Here is a 21,654-nt window from a genome sequence, read left to right on the forward strand (position 1 = left end):
TTAATAAGGAGAATCATTTAAGATAAAATTATATATTATTTTGGGATTTAAAATATTAATTATTGTTGTTTTTGACATTTAGTTAAAAGTGGTCGGTAATATGACTACTAACAATGGTTATAAAAAATTTAGACAATTAAGCCAACCAAGAAAACAAGCAATTGGTAACCATTTTCAACTACTCGGTGGTTAAAAAAACAAACAAAAAAGAAAATAGTCATATATATGTATGTCCAAAAATTAATGAAAATGATATATAGATCCTGAGGGGCCAAAGCCCCAATAGATCCTTCTCGTAGCTACACTTCTAGTATCTTTATCAAATAGAGTAATAATTCTTTCAAGTGGACGGTCCAAAATCACAGTGCCCCAGTCGTTGGTTTGAACCAAGTTCGCCAAGTAACCTGCCATTGATTGCCTTAACGGACGACATGCATGAAAGATGTCAATATTTCTTATTTGTCTCATGAGAGATATGCAGTCCATAATCAATGTATCCACTTCTGACCTTGCATCTATATCACCCTTGATAGCATGAACCATCGCTTCAGAGTCGATCTCAACCAAAATCCGCACATCAATATGATTTTATTGTTAGAGGAAAAAGTAGAGAATACATATTATATGACCTATTTTTTTTCCCGTAATGAATTAGCCGAAATCATAAACTTGCAACTAATGAAATCAAAAAAGTCAAACAGATCAATGATTAACATAACTTATTATTTAAACTATAAGAGCAATCAAACCTTAAGATAAGTACATAGGCTCCCTAGACATAATACATCTAATGTCTCACATAGATTTTGTTGATAATTAGATAAAATCTATGTTGGGAGACCATTATATTACCTCCGAAATGATAAATAATTCGGAGTTCCACACGTGGCATAGCGGTCCACTAATTAACATACAATATATTATTTAAGCAACATATATATATATATATATATATATATATATATATATATATATATATATATATATATATATATATATGTAAGTATATATGGTACGTAGAAAAGTCCACGCATGCAATGCATTCTCCAAACTATGCCTCGCCGTTAAGTTCGCCGTTTTCTGCAGCTTTCTTCCCCTCCAGCTCTCTCAGGGTGGACCGCCACCGGAAAAAAGTTCCGAACAGAGCCTCCGTGTCTTCCAGCGTTCTGCCCTGAGTTTCCGGGAGCAAGGCGAAGAAGTATAGCCAAGCTATGGCGGACAAGCCGGCGTAGAGGAAGAAAGCGCCGCCGATGGTGATGGCTTTGTAGAGGGAGATGAAGGACATTAGTACACTGCCGCTTAGAAGGCGGTTGAGCGCCACCGCGATGGCGCAGCCCTGGGCGCGGAGGCGGAGGGGGAAAACCTCGGAGCTGTACACCCACGGGATGGGGCCGAGGCCGATGGAGAAGAAGGCGACGCAGGCGAGCGCCATGACAACGCACCACGCGACGGCCCACGGCAGCTGTTCCGTCGTCCGGTCGACGACGGTTAAGCCGGCGGCCAAACACAGGAGCGAAACCACCACGCCGCCGACGCTCGTCAGGAGCAAAACTCGCCGGCCGACTCTGTCCAGCAGAAAAGTGGCGACCAGACAGAAAATCATCTTCGAGAATCCGACGCCGATGCTGGCCAGAAGCTGCTGCTTTTCCGTCTCGATTCCGGCGTTCTCGAATATCTTCGGACTGTACATAACCACCGCGTCCACCGCGCTCGTCTGCTGGAAAAAATGAATCCCGACGCCGGCCAACAGAATGTGCAGGATTTTCGGGGTCGGATGGACGAAAAGCTCCTTCCAAACCCCCTTGCCGCCGCTCATCTCCTTCTTGATTTCCACGACGTCGTCTTTGCAGTCCGCCGGAATGCCCGCCGCTTCTTTAATATCCGCTAATCTCTGCTGGGATTCTTCCATGGAATCAGAAGTTTTGTCCAAAACTTTCTTGGCGTCTCGGAGGCGGCCCTGCATCACCAGCCACCGCGGCGACTCCGGCATGGAGAGAACGCCGACCGCTAGTATGGCCGCCGGAACCAAACCTACTCCCAACATCAATCGCCATCCCAAGTGTAATGGAAGCCTTGCAAATGAGTAATTTGCAACAAATCCAAGTAAAACACCTGTAAATTAAATATTCACCAATTTTCAAAATACAAAAATTATAATAAATTGATAATGAAAATAAATTTTGTGATTTTTAAAATTAATTTAGTATCAAATCAATCAATTTACAAACATAAATATAGAATTATATAGGATGATCAATAAACGCCGGAGAAGTAAACTAATTTAAGCCGTCTATTTAGGAGGAATATATATATATATATATATATATATATATATATATATATATATATATATATATATATATATATGAGTAAATATCTAAAATGGTCCCTCGACTATAGCTAAATTCACAAATTGGTCATCGACTTTAAATTTCAACCAATTAAGTCCTTAACTTTGCAATTTTGACATGATTTGGTCCTCCATCTATTTGACGTTTGTTGACCGCGATCTTTGAGGATATATATGTAGTTTCACGTGCAAAGCTCAAGAGAACGCTCTTGGAGGTGACATCGTTGTTTCGAAGGGGGAAGTGCTTCTCCGCTTACTGCTTGGGGATCACGAGCCGGTTCAGCTTAGAGAACGTTCTTGGAGGTGACAGCGCTGTTTTGAAGGGGGGAAGTGCTTCTCCGCTTGATGCTTAGGGATCCCGAGCTAGTTCAGCTTGCCTACATCGCTTGGAGTCACGGCTTTCTCGAAGAGCCACTCTAGGGACTTCGGCGATCTATCAATCAAAAGCTATAATCTCTCCGGCATGGGATGCAGCGCCCACAGTGGATTCAAATGTAACAGTGCGGTCTATAAATGCAACCGGAACCTTAAAAAACTGACGATGGACCATGAAATTACATATATATCCTAAAAAAGTGCAGTCAACAAACGGTCAAATAGACAAAGGATCAAATTGTGTTAAAATTGCAAAGTTAAGGACTTAATTGGTTGAAATTAAAAGTCGAGGACCAATTTGTGAATTTGGCTATAGTCGAGGGACCATTTTGGGTATTTACTCTCTCTCTCTCTCTCTCTATATATATATATATATATATATATATATATATATATATATATATATATATATATATATATATAGAGAGAGAGAGAGAGATTCGCACTGGTTCGCACTCCTATGTGAATACGCACCCAAGAGAAATGTGAATGCATGCTAGCCATCCACGTGTCCAGATCAACGAATTAGATATAATTTTAAAAGACGCGTTGACATTTCCTTAAATAACTCAAACTTGGTGCATGTATAAGAAGAATGTAAATGTGTTATAAGTGCAAGTAGTTGGTGCACATTTGCAAGTAAAAAGTACAGGCAAATTCACTTAGAAGTGCACCTACTTTCACATATAAATGCAAGTAATTTTTACCTTGTTAACATTCGTGCACCTAGGTACAACTATTTATTGCTATAGATGCACCTAGTTATAACGTCAATGCACTTAGTATTGATGTTTAATGTAAATTTTACTTGCACATATAATACATTTTACATGTATTTGTAATACATTTTACTTGAATGTAATTTTGTCTTGATCGGGTGCACCTACTTTCACCTAAAAGTGCACATATTTTCACGGGTATGTAATTTTGCCTTGTTAACATTCATTGATTAGGGTGCACTTACTTTCACCCAATTATAACTATAAGTGCACCTAGATCTGAACACTGTTGAGTTATTCGCATTTCGCTCCTGGGCGCGGCATTCGCACCTGAACCGCAACTCTATATATATATATATATATATATATATATATATATATATATATATGTGTGTGTGTGTGTGTGTGCGCGCGCGTGTGTGTTTACTTATTTAGATTCATTTTGAAATGGAATCATTGGGGAAATTCTTTAAGAATAAGGAATATTATTTATATTTTTGGATAAAATTATTTAGAAAATCAAAAGGACCAGTAAAACGTACCAAAATTGATGAATACTTCAGGGAAGGAAGTGAGGAAGCCGCGGATGGAGGCGGGCGCCACCTCGGCGGTGTACACCGGAGCGATCATCAGGGCGTATCCGACGCCGATTCCGGCGACAAAGCGACCCACCATAAGGAAAGAGAAGCCGGTGGCGAAGCCCATCAAGAGTGCGCCGACAAAGAAAATGCCACCCGCCAAGACTATGGTGTAGCGGCGGCCGATCCAGTCGGAAGTCCGCCCCGCCACGGCGGATCCGACGAGCGAGTATATGTTGATAGTTCCAATCAGCAGCTCCACCTGCACGTCGGAGACCTGCAGATCCTTCTTTATATAAATTGATGCTCCACTCATCACTCCTATGTCTACATTTCGGAATTACATTCATGAGAATATATATATATATATATATATATATATATATATATATATATATATATAATCACCAATTTAATAACAACAAATTATACCAAAAAATTTGGAGTTACCAATTACCATAGCCAAGTAAAACGGAAGTCATGGAGGCCAACATGGAGCAGGCTAAGGCATATTTGTTCCGTTTTGGTTTCTTGGGAGGGTCTTCGTGGACCGCCGCAAGGAGTGGTGGACTGGCCAGAGGATGGCCGGAGTGAAGTCCGGCGGATTTCCGGTCAGCCATGGTCGGAATCCAGCGCGTAAACAGGTCAAAGAAGAAGATGATGAAATGAGATTCAGATGAAATTGGCAGATTCGATGCAATATATGTTTTTATATATATTGGCTTAAAGGGCCATGAATGCAAGAAACGTTTGGAAAAGTGAAGGGGATCGGATGATGATTTTGAAGAGGTTGGTGTGCTTGTAGTAGTACTATATTATGGAGAAGAATAGTATATATATGCGTTCCACCAAGAAAAAAAAAAGTACTCCGTATATATTTGCGTGTATGTGTTTTTGTGTGTATATATAGTACTATTACAAGCACACCAACATATCATTTATATAATAAAGTTATATGGTTTGGTAAATAATTAATGTTACAATTAATACCACAACATCTTTTTTCAAAAAAAAACACATAACATTTAAAAAATAAAATAGCTATATATTATATAATCATATAAAAATGTGTTCAATTATAGTTTAAATTTACACATACAAAATTTGAAATTTGCTTTCCAAATGTAATTATCTTAGTTATTATTCGTACCAGGATTATGTGGTCTAATGGTACCCAAGTTGGACTTCCATTTGAAAGGTTGTGAGTTTGAGTCTCAGTAGGTTGAGAAAGTATACGAACAGATACTACAATGTAATAGAGCCAGTAGCATTCAAAAAAAAAAAAAATCTTAGTTATTATTCGTATTGTGAAAATTATAATATGTATGAAATACAATTAAGAATAAATCAATGTAATTATGTAAATTATCTCTATAAGTTTATTTGCATATGCACACAATTAGAGATTATATTAATCATACAAAATTATAATTATAATTTTAATTGTAATTTTGTATTCTATAAAAATAATAAATACTTGACCAATGAAAGCTCAAAAATATTATTATATTAAATAATTTAAAATATTTTAGTTTTTCTATTTTTCATTTATATTTATAATAACATAATTTTTTCCCGTGCATCGCGCGGGTGAATTACTAGTTATATATATATATATATATATATATATATATATATATATATATATATATTTTAATTGTTAGTCAATTATACTAATATATGTGCCGTGCATGTTACAAAATAGTGTTAATGAATTATGAAGTTTGATGGGAAAATTTTTTTATCAATCCAACAAAAAAAAAAAATCTTTTTTATTGTATTTAATAAAATTATATATCTACAAAGGCCTTGTGGTCGAGCCACATAGCTGTGACTTCTCAAATGAGAGGTATCAGGTTCGAATCCTGGTGTGGGACATTAACTCTGTGTGCTTCAATAGGTTGAGAAAATATGTATGAACATATACTACATTGTAATAGAATCAGTAGTATTCAAAAAAAAAAAAATTAAAATTATATATCTACAAAAAGAGAAGATAGAATTGGGAATATACTAATTGATACTAAAAAAGTTCTGAGCCATCAAAATGTTAACCTTTTTGGAATATGCATGCAATTTAATTTTGTATAGATATCAAAATCAGCATAATTAATATTTATAACTATCCAATTAACCATTTTCCTTATACAATTTTCTATTCTCTCCTTTTCTTTTCTTTTTTTTTTTTCGAGCTATAACTTTAAAAAAAAAAAAGTACAATATGCATAAATAATTAATTAATATGCTAAGAGATAGCTAACCAGATAAGGAGAGAGAGAGTGTGTGTGAAAAAAAAAAAAAAAAAAAACTTATTCACAATGGGTACGGTAATTATTTTCATCATAAAGTATTAGTTTGTCCGAGAACGGGTGGTCCAATGAGTGAAACATGATTCTCATATTCTTTCAGTCATCGCATATAGGGTCTTTCTAGTACTGTTTTCTTCTTTTTGTGAGTTTGCGCGTATTACGTAAGAGCGAAATTCACACCCTTAGTAAGTGGTTGAGTGTTTCCCTCGTCATCCGAAAAAAAAATATTATTTTCTTCACTTGAATTATTTATACCTCATAATATTCACATTCAAATTTGACAATAAAATTCTTTACAACACTATCCTTTTAGACTGCAAATTCCTCATGGATCGGTTCAGCTCGTGTGTTCTCATACACACGCTCCGGGAAGGAAATCGCTGTGCGAATTTCATGACTAACCTGGGTCAAAGTGGATGCTAGGGAGCCACAATGTTTGGACACCCGCCATATGACATTAAAAACATTCTGGAGATGGATGCTCGCGGTGTTTTCACTTGAAGAATCTTCTAATCTTTTCTGGGGCCTTCGGTCCCTCCTTTTCACCAAAATAAAAAATAAAAAATTATATTGAATCCTGATATATACTGAATGATATGATGCAAAAATAAAAATAAATATGGAAAGTGTTGCTTATTTATTGGAAAGTAGATGTTATATATATATATATATATATATATATATATTGAATGCCACTAGCTCTATTACATTGTAGTATCTGTTACACAAAGAGGGAGATAATAACACTTCTACTGAGGCTCGAACTTACAATCTTCCAAATGAAAGTCCAACCTGGGTACCATTAGACCACATAGTAACTAAATCAATTATTAAAATCTTTCATATTTATATGAGATAATAAATCAAATTAATAAGAAGAATCCTTTGAGATAAAATTATATATTATATATTATAATAATATTATCCTATAAACATATTTCACCTCCTTACGAAGTGCACTAAGGTACAAGAAAAAAATAAATTTATGAATGAAAAATTCGTAGGTAAATTACTGTTTGAACATGGGACGATGAATGTCGTCGTGACACATCTCCAATGTACAAAGATGTTATCATAATGCACTCACATGATTGTAGACCCTCAGCTCCACTCATTTTTGTTGTGCATTTATATATGGTTTAATTTATGGGTCACAGACTAACACTCTCGAACTCTTATGTTCTCTAACATTTTACTTATTCATATTTTGCCGATAACATAATTTATGTTGTCACTATTTAAATGTGTCTTAAGTGAAACTGACTTTATGATCTTAGTCGACAAAAAATCACATTAAATTAAAATTAATTTTGATTGCTCATAATTAATTGACCGACTTAAATCATAAAGATCAATATTAAACAGCTCCACCAAAAATATAATCGAACTTAGAATTTTGTGAGTATCAAACCAAATTGGTGATGATCTCCATACTTGTTAGTTGTTATACTTACCGTACAACTAGGGGTGTGTTTGGTTGGTGGATTTTGCCCATAGGAATGAGTATGAACGTAATTGTTGTTGTTTGGTTGATAGGTTTTTAGAACACTACTATGTGTTTCGAATACTCCATCAATTGAAAAACCCATACCCAAATATAATAAGGGTTTTATTCCCTTATTCATTTTCAAGCACTCTTATTAGTAACCATTCTCATTCTACCCTACTACCAAACATGTTAAATACTTTCACCAAAACCCATTACTATTACCAAGTATTTGATACGCATTTCGATTCTGATTCCTATGTGCGAACCAAACACACCCTAGGTATTGAGTCAAAGAGTCTAGCTAGGTTGTACGAGTCCTTGTTCCAAGTTGCTTATTATTATATTTTAGTGGTCCCATTATTACGTAGTTCATATGAACTTAGGTATATACTATATGTACGTGTTTATTATATAGTTTAAATTGCTTTATGCAAATTTGACAATGTTGTCTGACTTTTTTTATTATATTCATTAATGAGTGGTTAAGTGTAATACTATACGAGTTACTGTTGAATTGTTTATACTTTTGGTTGAATCTCCCACCTCAAGGACTTTATACACTTTGACCTGACAGAATATTTGAGGGGATGTAAATTACAATGATTCAATAGCTCAGCAGTCAGGGCTAAATGCATGTACGCACAAGGGAGTTACTTATTTTGGACATAATAATTTTCACACTACCGACGTCAAGGTTCGAACCTTGGTCTCTTCTCCTAACTACTGCCTAGTTAATTAAGTCCATATGGACTTGAATTGTTTATACTTAGCAATGGTGTTGGATTGGGGGTATCTTTAGTGTGCTTTAATAAGTGTGTGTCCTATAAAAGTGTACATATTATAATTTAATATAATTAAATTGCTCTATGCAAAAATTTTTTGGTCAAATCATAAAGTATCCTGAGTAGACCCTAACTGTAGGAGGCTCCTTTAAATTTGTACCGTACTCAAAATAATCCACATTCACATCGGATCGATCCAATTAAAGAGCAAAGTAGTGGCTAGATTGATTGCTCTATGCAAATTTGACAATGTTGGTAGACTTTAAATAAGATTCATTAATAAGGATAGTACTAGTCTACTACACATGTTATTATTGAATTTTTTTGGAGTGATGAGAGAAATTCGTAGTCACCATATATACACTGAGTAAATTAAATATCGTCATGTGACCTTAACTAATCGGTAAAGGGTAACGAGGAGATAAACCAACCTAGTTTATTTATAGCTGATGGGTTCAAACTAAAAAGACCAATATGCCGCTTCCATTGAAAATCAAAACTAAATTTTTATGATTATCAAACCAATAACGATCTAACCAACTTGATTAAGATTGTCCTGTTATTGTTTAACACTTATGTTTGGTAGTGATGTTGGATTGGGGTTTTTTATTGTACTTTAGCAAGTACACTAGTCCTTGAACTTTTCGACACGTCGCAGACAGTGGCATCGATCTTTAACCTAGATCGAACAGCCAACGTACAGCTCCTCGTACCTTAGTGACATGAAGGTCCTGGTTGTGGACCGTATACACTAAACAAGGCAATTTATATTGTGGATCAAGGTCAGCACTGTATTGTAAACTATGATTTAATACACATAATTTGATTTTATAATGTACGAAATTCATATTTATAATGCATAATAGATCCTGGTCCAAGATATAATGATTGTGAAATTGAGACTTGAACTTTAGAACACGTCGCATGGCTAGCTTCTCACCACAAAATACGGTACGACTAATGTGAGTTACGTGACCATCAATCATTTTATAAGGAGTAATTGCTTTTGACAAATCAAAACGATGCCTTGAGTGTGGAATGAAATGATCGATTTAGTCAATTTTATCACGAATTTATATAAACATAATTAGCTTCGTCAAAATGATAATTGCCTAATTACATTGTTACAACTTTGACCTCAAGTAAAAATGATCTATTGACTTTCTTGGTTTGAATTAATCAGCTATCGTAATCTAGGCCAGGTTACCTTATTGTGGTCATTTGCTGATTAAGGTTACCTCGTACACACATTCGGATAATGACTGTGAATTTGTTTCGTCACTAAATCAGACTCGTTGCACAGGTGTGATACCCTCAGGTAATGGCTGCAGATTTCCTTCGTGACCCGAAAACAACAACCACCAAGGAAAGATCATCATCAGGGAGGACATGGCTGCCTACATTAATTGTCATTTGTATTGAGGTTTGCGCACGAAGTCATATAATGTCTTTAATTACAATTCAATTCAATCGTTAAGTGTCGTTTTCTAGTTTGGTTGAGTATTTGCCGTATGTGGTTGTCAAATTGCTATCGAAATAAACAAGTGTAGTCCGAGAAATATTGTGGTTCAATTCAAAGAAATATTATTGTTGCTAAAAGGATAGGTATATACTACAATGTGGAGTTTTCAACGTGCAGGATAGTGACAATAATAATAGATGGCAAGTTTTCAATATCATCCCAATGGTTTTCATCATCTTCTAATAGTAGATTATATTGGAGCGACATTTCTATATTTCATGTAGTTGTCGTGTTATTTTATTCTCTAGTATTAAAATAAATAAATAAATAAAACCACTTATAATATGTCATTTTAAACATATTAAAACGTATAATTAAATTGGCAAACAATAATGGTTGAACTAAATGAACACTGAGCAAAACAGCTAAAGGACTGGTACCGTTGATTGATTCATTGATCTTGTATATATGTGCATTCATTAAATATATTAGAACCATTTTAAAATAATAATAATAATAATAATAATAATTGGTAAACCAAATTTATGCGTCTCAAATTTGCCTAATTTGACTAATTTTTTTTCATACTAAAACGTTACACAAATATGGGCTAGACAATGCTTAGTATCTATTGCCAAAAAACATCCGGAATCTCTCAAAGATTTAAAAAAAAAAAAAAAAAAAAAAAACACAACCTAAGAATATAGACTCGGGTCCAAATGTTTACAATTTACATACTAAATATTCACAATTTATCTTTTAAAAATTCACAATTTGTATATTACGAACACACAATGTTAACATATATGTAATTGATTACTTTGTTTTGTATTCACAAGTTTCTTTCAAATACTGCAGTCAAATAATCTTAACAGATTATGATTTGATAATCCTGGCACTTGTTATGTGTTTTGACTTAAAATATTAAAAATATATAATTTATACGTTATTTATAAGGTGGACTTGGTCCTTGGTATAACAACTTACCGTTTGGTAAAAGAATTCTTTGAAGCCATGTGAAAAGCATTATGTGATGTAAACAATCTCAATTGGCATGAAATCAGCCCATTTTGGTGAACTACTAATAAGGCATTCACGTGTAAGCCCAGTTTGGATCAACAAAGTTATCGCAACTTATAAAGTTCAAACTCATTTTTCCCACTATTAGGAGATGCTTGGTTCATACCCAAATTTAATGTATTGAAAATTTTCATATTACTAAAAACTTAAAGAGACTTAAATTCTTATCAAATGTAATGAAGCAACTAATAAAGATCTGAAAATCCTCTAAATCGGTACTTGCCTTTTTTCATAGATATGAATAACAGCTATTGTATTTCCACTAGAAATAGCATCACAATGTAATGAAGAAATATTATAACATAAGTCTTTTTGACTGTGCCAAAGAGTCAAGGAAAATACAAATACATAATTGAGGAAAGATCAGCTAGTTAATGATGGTATGTTTTAAGTTCTAAGTAAAAATTAAAGAAGAAAGAAAGAAAAAAGGATATGGGGGACAATGATCTAGTTATTGAGCTAGTGAGCAATTGGATTTACATTAAAGGAGTGATAAAATAGTTAGCATATTAATCAATTTTAACTTGTTTGAGCACTATTAATTGTTTGACTTGATTAAACAATCAATATGAGTGTTTGATTAATTAGTTTTTTGTTATAGTTTATTGTTTCAAAACATTAAAATTCAAAAAGTTGATCAAAGCAGTTTTTTTCGATCAGCTTTTTGAAAAAGTCATTTTGTATGTAATCAGCTATCAGCTAACAACTAATTTACCAAACATCTGTCTATAATCAACTAATATTATCAACTAGTCAAATTCACTAACCCAATCAGCTAATTACATCTATTTACTAAAAATTCCATTATCTCGTTTATTCATGTATTCCAATAATTCTTCTTCTATTTCCCATTTGTATTGGGCTATAGAAAAAAACCATCAAAAGGTAATAATAAACTAATAGAATCTTGTCTAAGTAGGACTTGGGTTCGATCTGCAGTATTCTAGTATTCTACTGCCTCATTTTTAAAGTGATGAATACAAAAAATTCATGTAATTTAAGGTTGTATTTTTGCTTTGCAGTGGTATACCTATTGACATGTATGTCAAGTTCATGAATAATCAACTGCAATTGTTCTTTCGTTGACGTGTGACCAATATATGTATGGGTCGTCACTGCAACGACCTTCAAATTCGCCTCTTGCCACTGCATCATATGTCCCAAGAACGGCCCTATATTTGTATTATCTTGACATTTTACACTCGTAAGGTTAGAAGTTCAAATCTATACAACATGATCATATTAATTCTTGCGTCTTAATAAGGGTGCAAAGGTGAATAACCATCTATTTTTGAAAGTGGTCTTACTCTTCTTTCTTTTCTATTTCTTTTTTATGAATAACTCATAACGTCATTATTAGCATAAAATAAACATCAAAGTCACAACACCATTATTTTGTACCCTTTTTCCTTGCAATGGATGAGGATTTTCCACTGTTGGTCACACGATTATTTAATCATTTCCATATTTGGTCACTGTCTATTAACTTTTTTATAGAGAAATTTTCAATTTTGATCACATGACAATATGAGCTTTGTTAATTTCAGCACATAACTTTTAAAAGTGTCAATTTAGTACCTTGAGTATGTAATTTTTGTCAATTTTGATCACTCCGGCCAAATTGCCGACCAAATTTGGCTGGAAAAATTCAATCCAACATTTAGTCTAAAATTTGAGGGGCAAAATGGTCTTTTTTTTATCCTTTCTCCTAATTGGTGTTGACCAAACCTTTCGAGGAAGATGATGACGACGGCGACGACTTTGAGCCGTCGCCAGCATAATTGCTACGCTTATGAAACATTCATTCACCTGTTTCTGTCAATCCTCCATTACAGAGACAGCTTCAAGAAATGGAGGTGATGGTGCCTGTTCACCGCCTCGACATGGATTTCGACTTCAACAGCGCAAGAGCTTCGTCGTGCGTATCGGCGCCTTCCACGCTGAGAGGGTTCGGGGATTACTATCTCAGCACTCCGCCCAGCCCCTCTCATCTCTCGCAACTCTACCACAATTTTGATGATTTCTTGATTGATGATGATGGTGATCGTGAGGGGAAATTCGCCGCCGCCTACGGTGTTTCGTTCTCCTGGGAGGGAAAGCCCGAAAAACCTAAGAAGGGGGAGGATGTTTTTGATTTCGCGTTTGATGTCGAGGAAGAGTGTGAAATGGCTTCTCTGGTGGAGGAGCTTTTTTACGGTGGGATGATTAACCCCATTGAACCTCCTCCTCCTTCTGGCTATAGCGGATGGAGGAAGATGAACAAGGTTTGGTGAACACCAATTAAGAGAAAGGATAAAAAAGATCATTTTGCCCCTCAGATTTTAGACTAAATGTTGGATTAAATATTTTCGGTCAAATTTGGCCGGTAATTTGGCCGAAGTGACCAAAATTGACAAAAATTACATACTCAATGTACTAAATTGACACTTTTGAAAGTTAGGTGCTGAAATTAACAAAGACTCTATAGTCGTGTGACCAAAATTGAAATTTTCTCATTTTTTATATTTAGTTTGAAACTTTGTCACGTTTAGTCCGTCCAACTTAATTTTCAGCGGCCATCAACGATCAAATTAAATTATATTTTATGTAAGTTATCATTTTTCATGTTTTTCAAGATAAGTAACTTGTATGCTCTTGATAGAAACTAGAGGTTTAGAAGATGGAAGATGAGGAGGCGATCTAGAAGGAATGCCTTTAAAAATATATAGGAAATGAACTTATAATTGCTCAATTTCGTGTTGGGTTGGTATGGATGTAACAAAATTGGTTTGGATCTATAATATGACTTGATGGAGTTACTAGTTTAATGATGAAACAATGGGCTCAATTTCATAAGCCCAAAATTAGTTTTTTTTTTTTTTTTTTTTTTTGAAGATTAATATGAACCTTTCAAGTTGGAAAAATTTAGAGCTAGCTTATTCAAGTCTACAAACAATTAATTAACTAGCTAACCTAACCCTACTATTACAAGACTTCCTTCATAGGACGTCGCAGTTGTCTAATTGACCGATACACTGTCTAACTGACCACGATAGTCAATTAAGGAGCACTATGTTAGCTCACTTGCAAAGTATCGTCATGAAATATGCAAACAAATATTTTTATATCTCCTTCTTTGGGATCCATCCCATGCCATATTTTACTTTAGCATTTGTTCTAGTGTATATTACTATATATACCCATCTTATCAAAGCAGTCATCTAATCTCTCGATCACACTTGTACTCAATTCTCGCTGTGCCTGTTACACTATCAACGACTTTAAATCAACATCAATTGAGCAAACTATAGCATTAAGAATTTGTCAAACAATTAATGTATGTGATAAACTGGGGATCGGAAATGATATGATTACAAATTCTTAATCTCCAAGTAAAGCCTCCACCAAATAAACTGCACAAAAGTACACTCTTATGTCACACCCACATTAATCTACTGAAGCTGATGCTGATAACGGGATATATGCCATAATTTATCTAATCAGGATTAGGTCTGCTTAATTGTTTATGTCTATATAATCAAACCAAACTATACTATTTTAGATAAGACATATGCATCTATCATGCCATATATAATAATTCTATAATATCATTTCTGGACTCTTCATCCTGCACTATATTTAATTTAGCACCATTTGATGATCCATAAACTACCTAAATTAGAATAGTGTAGAACTGAAACTTTTTTTTTTTTTATTAAACCTAATCTGGAATCATTCCATATATAAAAACTATAAACCCACATTTTATTCTTATTAATTCCAATATATAAATTATCATTGATTTACTATACTGGAAAACATGTAGCAACTATATGAAGGGATGCTTTGAGTGAAGTCTGGTAACTTTAGTCTGTAAAGGACCACAAGGAGATAAATACCACTGGAGACCCCGGAAGCCATAGAAGCTAAAGCCATTGTCTTGGGAATGCAGTGGCTTTGGGAGAGAGGAGTTCGCGAAGTTGAGATCCAGAGCGATGCTAGAAAGGTGGTGGAATGGATTCAGGCCAGTGATAACCTTAGGGGTCTTATTCAAGGCATTATTGAGGAAGCTAGATTATGGCTAACGAAGGATTGGAAAATCTCCATTCGCGCTGTCTATAGAGAGCAAAACAGGGTTGCAGATGCCTTAGCCGGTTACGGCGCCTTCCAAAGTGATGCTTGGACAACTTTCAGCTCGTGCCCCATCATTAGCAAAGAGGCTTACCTCCAAGATATAGCCCGTGTTACAAGTGCTCGCAGAGTTAGAGAGACTCAACCAGTAGCTTGAGTCGCCCCCGGGTCTACCCCGTCCTTTCGATCAAAAAAAAAAAAATTAATTGATTCAAATAAAAAATACTAATAAGCAGCTCTTATAATTCACTCGCTCAAAAAAAAAAAACAAAAACAAAAACAACAAAAATTATCTATTTCAAGATTTAGGTGTCTTTTTGGCCACCAAAAGTGTAAGCTAAGGGTTTTTGCCCTTTGGCCATGACGACCAACCATCTCAAATTCATAACTATCGTTTAAACCTACCCACTAAATAAAACATTAAGGACATATTAAAACTATTAGTAGGTTAAAGGTTTGGTTTAAAATTTAAGATAACCCGTTTTAATTACATGATGACTAAATGTCTTTATATTACGAGAGTACAAGAACAATTTTTTATTTTATTTTTTTTTATTTTTTTTTTTTGAGACGGAGGCCTAAGGCCCTTAAACTTTATACGAAAAAATCATTAGGCATCTTGAACTTTAAAATTTACAAGTTAACACATTAATTTATTATTTTGGTGCATCCGCAACCAATTACCAATTATCCATGGATAATATCCGATAATTAAGTTTTCAGTTAGGATCCTGGCGATTGTTGAGCGGTCGCTAATTGCCGATTTAGTTGTCAAAATCCTAATTACCAGGTATTACCTGTAGATAACAAGTTATTGGACTTTGATGTACCAAAATAATAAGTTATGTGTTTAATTGTAAACTTTTAATGTTCAAGTGTCTAATTATTTTTTGTATAAAATTAAATGGCTTATTTAACCATTTTTCCTTTAAAAAACATACTTTACATAAGTAAAGACTAAGGAATATGATATAATGGACAACTTCAGTCGAGTTAGTCAATCAATTGAGTTGGTAACCATAAAGTTTCAAATTTAACTTATTATGAAAGTTATTTATTGACATTCTTTCTCGAATAATAGTTCCAGATTTTTCCGTAAAGCAAAGCAATATAAAATAGAATATGGTGACTTTATGTTACATCATTATCATTTTAAGTCAAGGTGATTCTCTGCATTTTCGATCAAGTCAGTTGTTGTTTTTCTCAGTTTACTGTGTTGATGTTGTCATGTGTTTGGCTGTTCCAAAGAGAGGAAATATATATAAAATCTATCTTAGATAGGCACCGAAAGGCAAAAGCTGAGGATGAGCTTTGTGATGAGACCTTCTCCCACCCTTCTTTCTTTCACCCTTTTGGCACTCTACATAAAACTTTCAAAGGGAAATTATTTTCTTCTTCTTTTCCCTATTTTAAAATGCGTGGTTTCTGTTCTTAAAATGCTTTGTTATGTGCTTAAGGTACATGGTTTATGTATTTAAGGTGCGCCATTTTAATGCTTAAGATGTGTCAATCGCACGAGAATACCCACACCTGAACCCTTCCCAATATATATATATATATATATATATATATATATATATATATATATATATATATATATATATATTATCATACTTAGTCATAAACTCACATGCAGATGAGGAACAAAAATGAAGAAGAAGCTTTAACATCATGATTGTCTCTTAGAAAACAAGATTTCATTATTCCTAAGCCATCAAAAGAATCCCACCCTTAGTTACCATATCTAATCTCAATGAGATTGGAATCCAAATGCCAAATGTCATTTTCTCCATTTCTTCCCATCATTCACAAACCACAAATCCAACTTTTGAGATTTGGAATTCCACTACTACAATTTAGGTTTTCACACTTTCTTGATAACTCCCACTTTCACACTAAATGTTGCCAAGAAAATATTCTAATAATATGGTTTTTAACATTACCCTAAGAAATATTAGTAAATATTTTTTTGCTGAATGATAAAGTAAACCCTATGCAACGAGTTCGACTGAGAAAGTGTCGATAAAAATCAATCCCGTGACTTTAAAGTACGATAATCATGCTCTACATACCTACTCAAGCACCCCTTTTATCAGGCTGATAAATCTTTTTATTATCATTATTAAGGTGATTGATATTGGTGACATATAATAATAATACCATTTAAACTCACATTTAATACTTAACTTTCAAAATGTATTCATTAAGAAGTTAATTTTTTACATAAATTGAATGATAATTCACCATGATCAGTTGATCATGGTAATACATCTTCTCCAAATATAGGAAATTCAAATAGTGAAAAGAAAAAAAAGAATTTCTTCCAGAATTCTGAACCTCATTTCTTGACTGGCTTCTTAATCCAGCTTGAAGAAAACATGCACTATTTACCAACAGAGACATTGTCCCAAAAATGGTTTCGCCCTAGTCTTATATACTAGTCCAAATTCTCATCAGTAGCCGATGTGGGATGCATTGCCAAGGCTCTGTCAAATGGAAGTGTGAGTTTACTGAGCCAATAGCTGACCAAGCTGCACTTGCTCCAGCCATGCACTCAGTTCAGATTGATCAATGTGTTCTATCGGGGAATTTGAAGGCGAGCCCTCGACAGAAGCGCCTGCAATGGCGATGGCATTTGCAGATTTATCCTTCGTCGTCTCTCGGGGAGATTCCTTGACGAGGCGCTGAACCCACGACAAATCAGGCTCCTCCCCATTGTTAGCCTGCTCAAATGATGATGATGACCTTCTGAGCTTACCAAATGGCTCAGAATCGACAACACGGGTTGGTTTGCTGCCAGAAAAATCCCATTTTGGCCAAGAATCTACAGCAGCAGAAGAGTTGAAGCTAAGACTCCTAAACTGCTGCTGCTTTTCATGGTGAGAAAGTAGTGACACGTGGGAAGGCAGTGGCGAGACGGGGTCCATAACCCGAGGCGACATCGTCCTCCCTGGCGATGAAACTCCAAACGAGGTTTGGAGCAATGGGTTGTCTGCACTTTTCGGGGGAGAGTTTGTGTTATTGTTGATTGGAGATAACAGCTGAAACTGGTGGAGAACTGCTGATTTATGGGTTGGGGAAAAGCAAGATTTTGGCAAAGCTTGATCAGAATATCCAGGAGACGAACTCTCTGATCGATTAAACGAACTAGTACTAATACTTGATCTCGATATCTGCTGGCGTTGAACATCAAAATCTGGCAACATGTTCAGCTCTTCAAGAGGGATGTCTCTTACATGAAAGGAAGAGCGAAGGCGACTACCTCCCGGGAGATGTAAAGCCGGGACATTTTGTTGGGGCCAACCCATATTCGGAATGCCATTCTTGGATGGAGATATGGGCGGAGTGAATGGCGATGGGGAACCCGGGATGAGTCCCATGGCTGCAGCAAACTCGATAGCATTTGAGGTAGGCGATGGAACATACAAGGGTCTTAGCTCGTCTTGTGTGTGAGCAAAGAAGCAAACTCTTCTATTGCATTTCGTCCCGTCTTTACAAAGCCGAGTCCTATACTGTGCAGGGTGGAGCCAGGACTCGAAAACCCCATGAGCGTATTCACACATGTCGCCTCTTCTGCAAGCCCCCTTATTGCGAAACTCGGGGCAAGGCACACAGCTATAATGGTACTTTCTTGGATCCCTTCTTCTGGCGTTTTCCCCGGGATGGAGAAACGGGCATTCTGTCCAATCGTGCGAGTAGGCACGAGAGCAAGGCCGGATCTTAAACGAGAACATCCTGAACTCGTCTGATGAATAGATGCTATTCTTGATGTCAGGCAAAGAAGGGTCAACTGGATATTCTTTCCTCTCTGGCATAGAGAAACCAGGGGGATCATTGAATTTCTCCTCGCTCTTTGGGGATGAAACTGAGCCTGAAGAACACGAAGCAGATTGATTCCCAGGTGAAGGTGATAACGGTGGAGAATTCGAACCAGAACCAGAACGAGCTGTTAACACCTCTCCAACAGCATCAATTCTGAGCAAATTCTCGAGGCTCAATCTCATATCCTGCAGATTTTGAGAAACAATAACATCAATCGGACGATTCCCATTAGCATCTACCAACTTCGGGTCAGCCCCCGCTGCCAAAAGCAGCTTGACAGTATCTACACAATTCAGAGATCCACCCGAAGCTGCACAGTGAAGAGCTGTGCTCTTATCGCGGCCACACCACCTATTAACATCGACTTCTGGCAGCGAAAGAATCAGCCTCAGAACATCAATGCTGCCATAATTTGCAGCAACCATCAAAGGAGTTCTATGCTCCAAAACCATTAGTTTTGAGCCATTTCGCCGACCATACCACAGCCCAACTTCATCAACACCAGACGGATCGCGCTCAATCCATCTTTCGATGCCCTGTACATCATTGTTGGCAGCAAATTCAAGCAAACTTGCAAAAGTATCCTCAGTTTCAACCATCAAATGATTTAGGTTCATGATGGTTGCCCAAATATTGCCAGAATTGATCTTGTTCTCAAATGGAATGTGCCCTTCAACAGCTCCAATTGACAGCACATAATTTCATCCCACAATCCAACTGAAACTCAAATTTCATCATTAGCCCCAACTCATAACAAAACAAGGTTTTTTTTTTTTTTAAACAAATTCATAATCAAATACAAAAATCTTTCTTTAATCCTTCATTGTTTTGGGACCCAAAGCTGACTTTTCAAAGGTTCTAGTACTTCCAAGAAACTTCAAAATATAAACAAAACTACCCTCCAAGAAACAATTTTTCCTTTCAGACTCAGTAGGAAGAATCAAGAAGAAAAGAACCCATGAATTTATTTTGTTAAAAAAACCATCTTTATATTTCATTCCATATCAATCAATGCCCACTATGCTGATATGCTCTACTTATGAATACATAGGCATAAAAACAAACAAACAGAAGACAACATCATATTACACACACATATAATATACATACACATATGCCCAAGGAAAACATAATGGAATTTGAAGTGGTAAATTTCTCACCACTTTCTTCAGGTAGAACAAAGAACAAGAGCCTAGAGTGCCCAGAGGGCAGCAGAAGCAGCTCCTCCTTTAATGGCTTTTTTTTCTTTATAATATATATCTCTGTATATATAACTAGAGAGAGCTCATGAATAGAGGGAGAGGAGGGAGTTTTTGCAAATATGCAGATCTAGAGAGAGACAGAAGAGGAAGAGATGGAGAAAGTTGCGAAAACCCAAGATTAAAGAGGAGCTTCTTGCTCTTTTTTCCTCCCCATTTCCTAAGATTTCCCACCCAAAAGAAATGTCATTCGTTTACAAGAAAGTTTTCAATGCTATAGTATTATAGTGGTTTTCATCATATACCATTATAGTCTATACTCTATAATAACAATAACAACAATAATAACATTATTATTATTACTATTACTAGTTTTTTACGCGCATTGCGCGATTGGGATAATGCCCAATGTTTTTTTTTTAAAAAAAATAAGTACTTTAAAGTATATTAAGGCAGGATTATATTGAAATTGTTCATGCATAGATAATTGAAGTTTGAATTTGCGTATTTAAATAGGTAATTCTTCTCCCAAAGGTTGAGTCCCCAACCCCAAGGCCCCCCACACTCCGACCCGACAGAGCATTGTGGGAAGTTGTAAATCACGGTGACTCAATGGTTCAGCAGACAGGGCCAAATGCTGATACGCACAAGGAATCTGCCAACTTTGGACATAATTCCCACACTGCAGCCGCCGAGGTTCAAACCTTCGTCTCTTCTTCCAAATACTACCCACTAAACCATTGAGCTAAGCCCGTGCAGGTTAAATAGGTAATTCTAAGTTTACAAATGCAAAATAATATAGTCAAGATTGATTATAATTGTCAATAAAATAATTGTATAGGTATGGTTGAAACCAAATACGGGACATAAGGGAGAACAAATAAAAATTAGGACATAAAATATTAAATATATACTAATATTGTTTGAGGAGATTCCGACATTAAGATTTGTGGTTAAGTTTTATTAAGACTTTAATATTAGAATTAGATTAATGGTGTAGTTATAATTCTATATTAGACTTTAATATTAGAATTAGACTAACGGTGAATTAACGGAAAAGTTAAATGGATAATCATATAATTAAGGATAAATTAGAAAATCTTAAAAGAAAAAATTAAAACCTGAACAATATGAACCATTCATTTTATTTAATAATTTGGCAGTCATTTTTTCTACCCAATGTTAATAATTAAATAAATTCGCTGGTCAAATCCGCTAGTATAATCCGCTAACGCTAACCGCTAACTGCTGATTGTCAAACAAGGACATTGCGAGGTAGTTCTCACTTCAATTTGTTGTGTGATTTGAATATTCTCGTTGTCACAAAATCTCTCAAGTAGTTAATATGGTTGACTTTATTAATTATATTTTTTTAATTT

General features: G+C 35.2%; 2 protein-coding genes across 2 annotated transcripts; both read right to left on the reverse strand.

Annotated features, from left to right (window-relative positions):
* Positions 1-988: 988 nt before the first annotated feature.
* Positions 989-4,827, reverse strand: LOC109180996 (polyol transporter 5-like). Its single transcript, XM_019330736.1, has 3 exons — positions 4,480-4,827; positions 3,987-4,349; positions 989-2,112 (listed from the first exon to the last, which is right to left on the reverse strand). The coding sequence occupies exons 1-3, from the start codon at positions 4,640-4,642 to the stop codon at positions 1,052-1,054; spliced, it is 1,587 nt and encodes a 528-aa protein (XP_019186281.1). The 5' UTR covers positions 4,643-4,827; the 3' UTR covers positions 989-1,051.
* A 12,670-nt stretch (positions 4,828-17,497) lies between these two features.
* On the reverse strand, positions 17,498-20,538 carry LOC109182302 (zinc finger CCCH domain-containing protein 30-like). The gene is made up of 2 exons (XM_019332438.1): positions 20,237-20,538; positions 17,498-19,793 (listed from the first exon to the last, which is right to left on the reverse strand). Exon 2 carries the CDS (start codon positions 19,691-19,693, stop codon positions 17,762-17,764), a length of 1,932 nt encoding a protein of 643 aa, XP_019187983.1. The 5' UTR covers positions 19,694-19,793; positions 20,237-20,538; the 3' UTR covers positions 17,498-17,761.
* Positions 20,539-21,654: the final 1,116 nt, after the last annotated feature.

The sequence above is a fragment of the Ipomoea nil genome, unplaced genomic scaffold (assembly GCF_001879475.1).
Source record: "Ipomoea nil cultivar Tokyo-kokei standard unplaced genomic scaffold, Asagao_1.1 scaffold1043, whole genome shotgun sequence".
In the NCBI taxonomy this organism is placed as follows: domain Eukaryota; kingdom Viridiplantae; phylum Streptophyta; class Magnoliopsida; order Solanales; family Convolvulaceae; genus Ipomoea; species Ipomoea nil.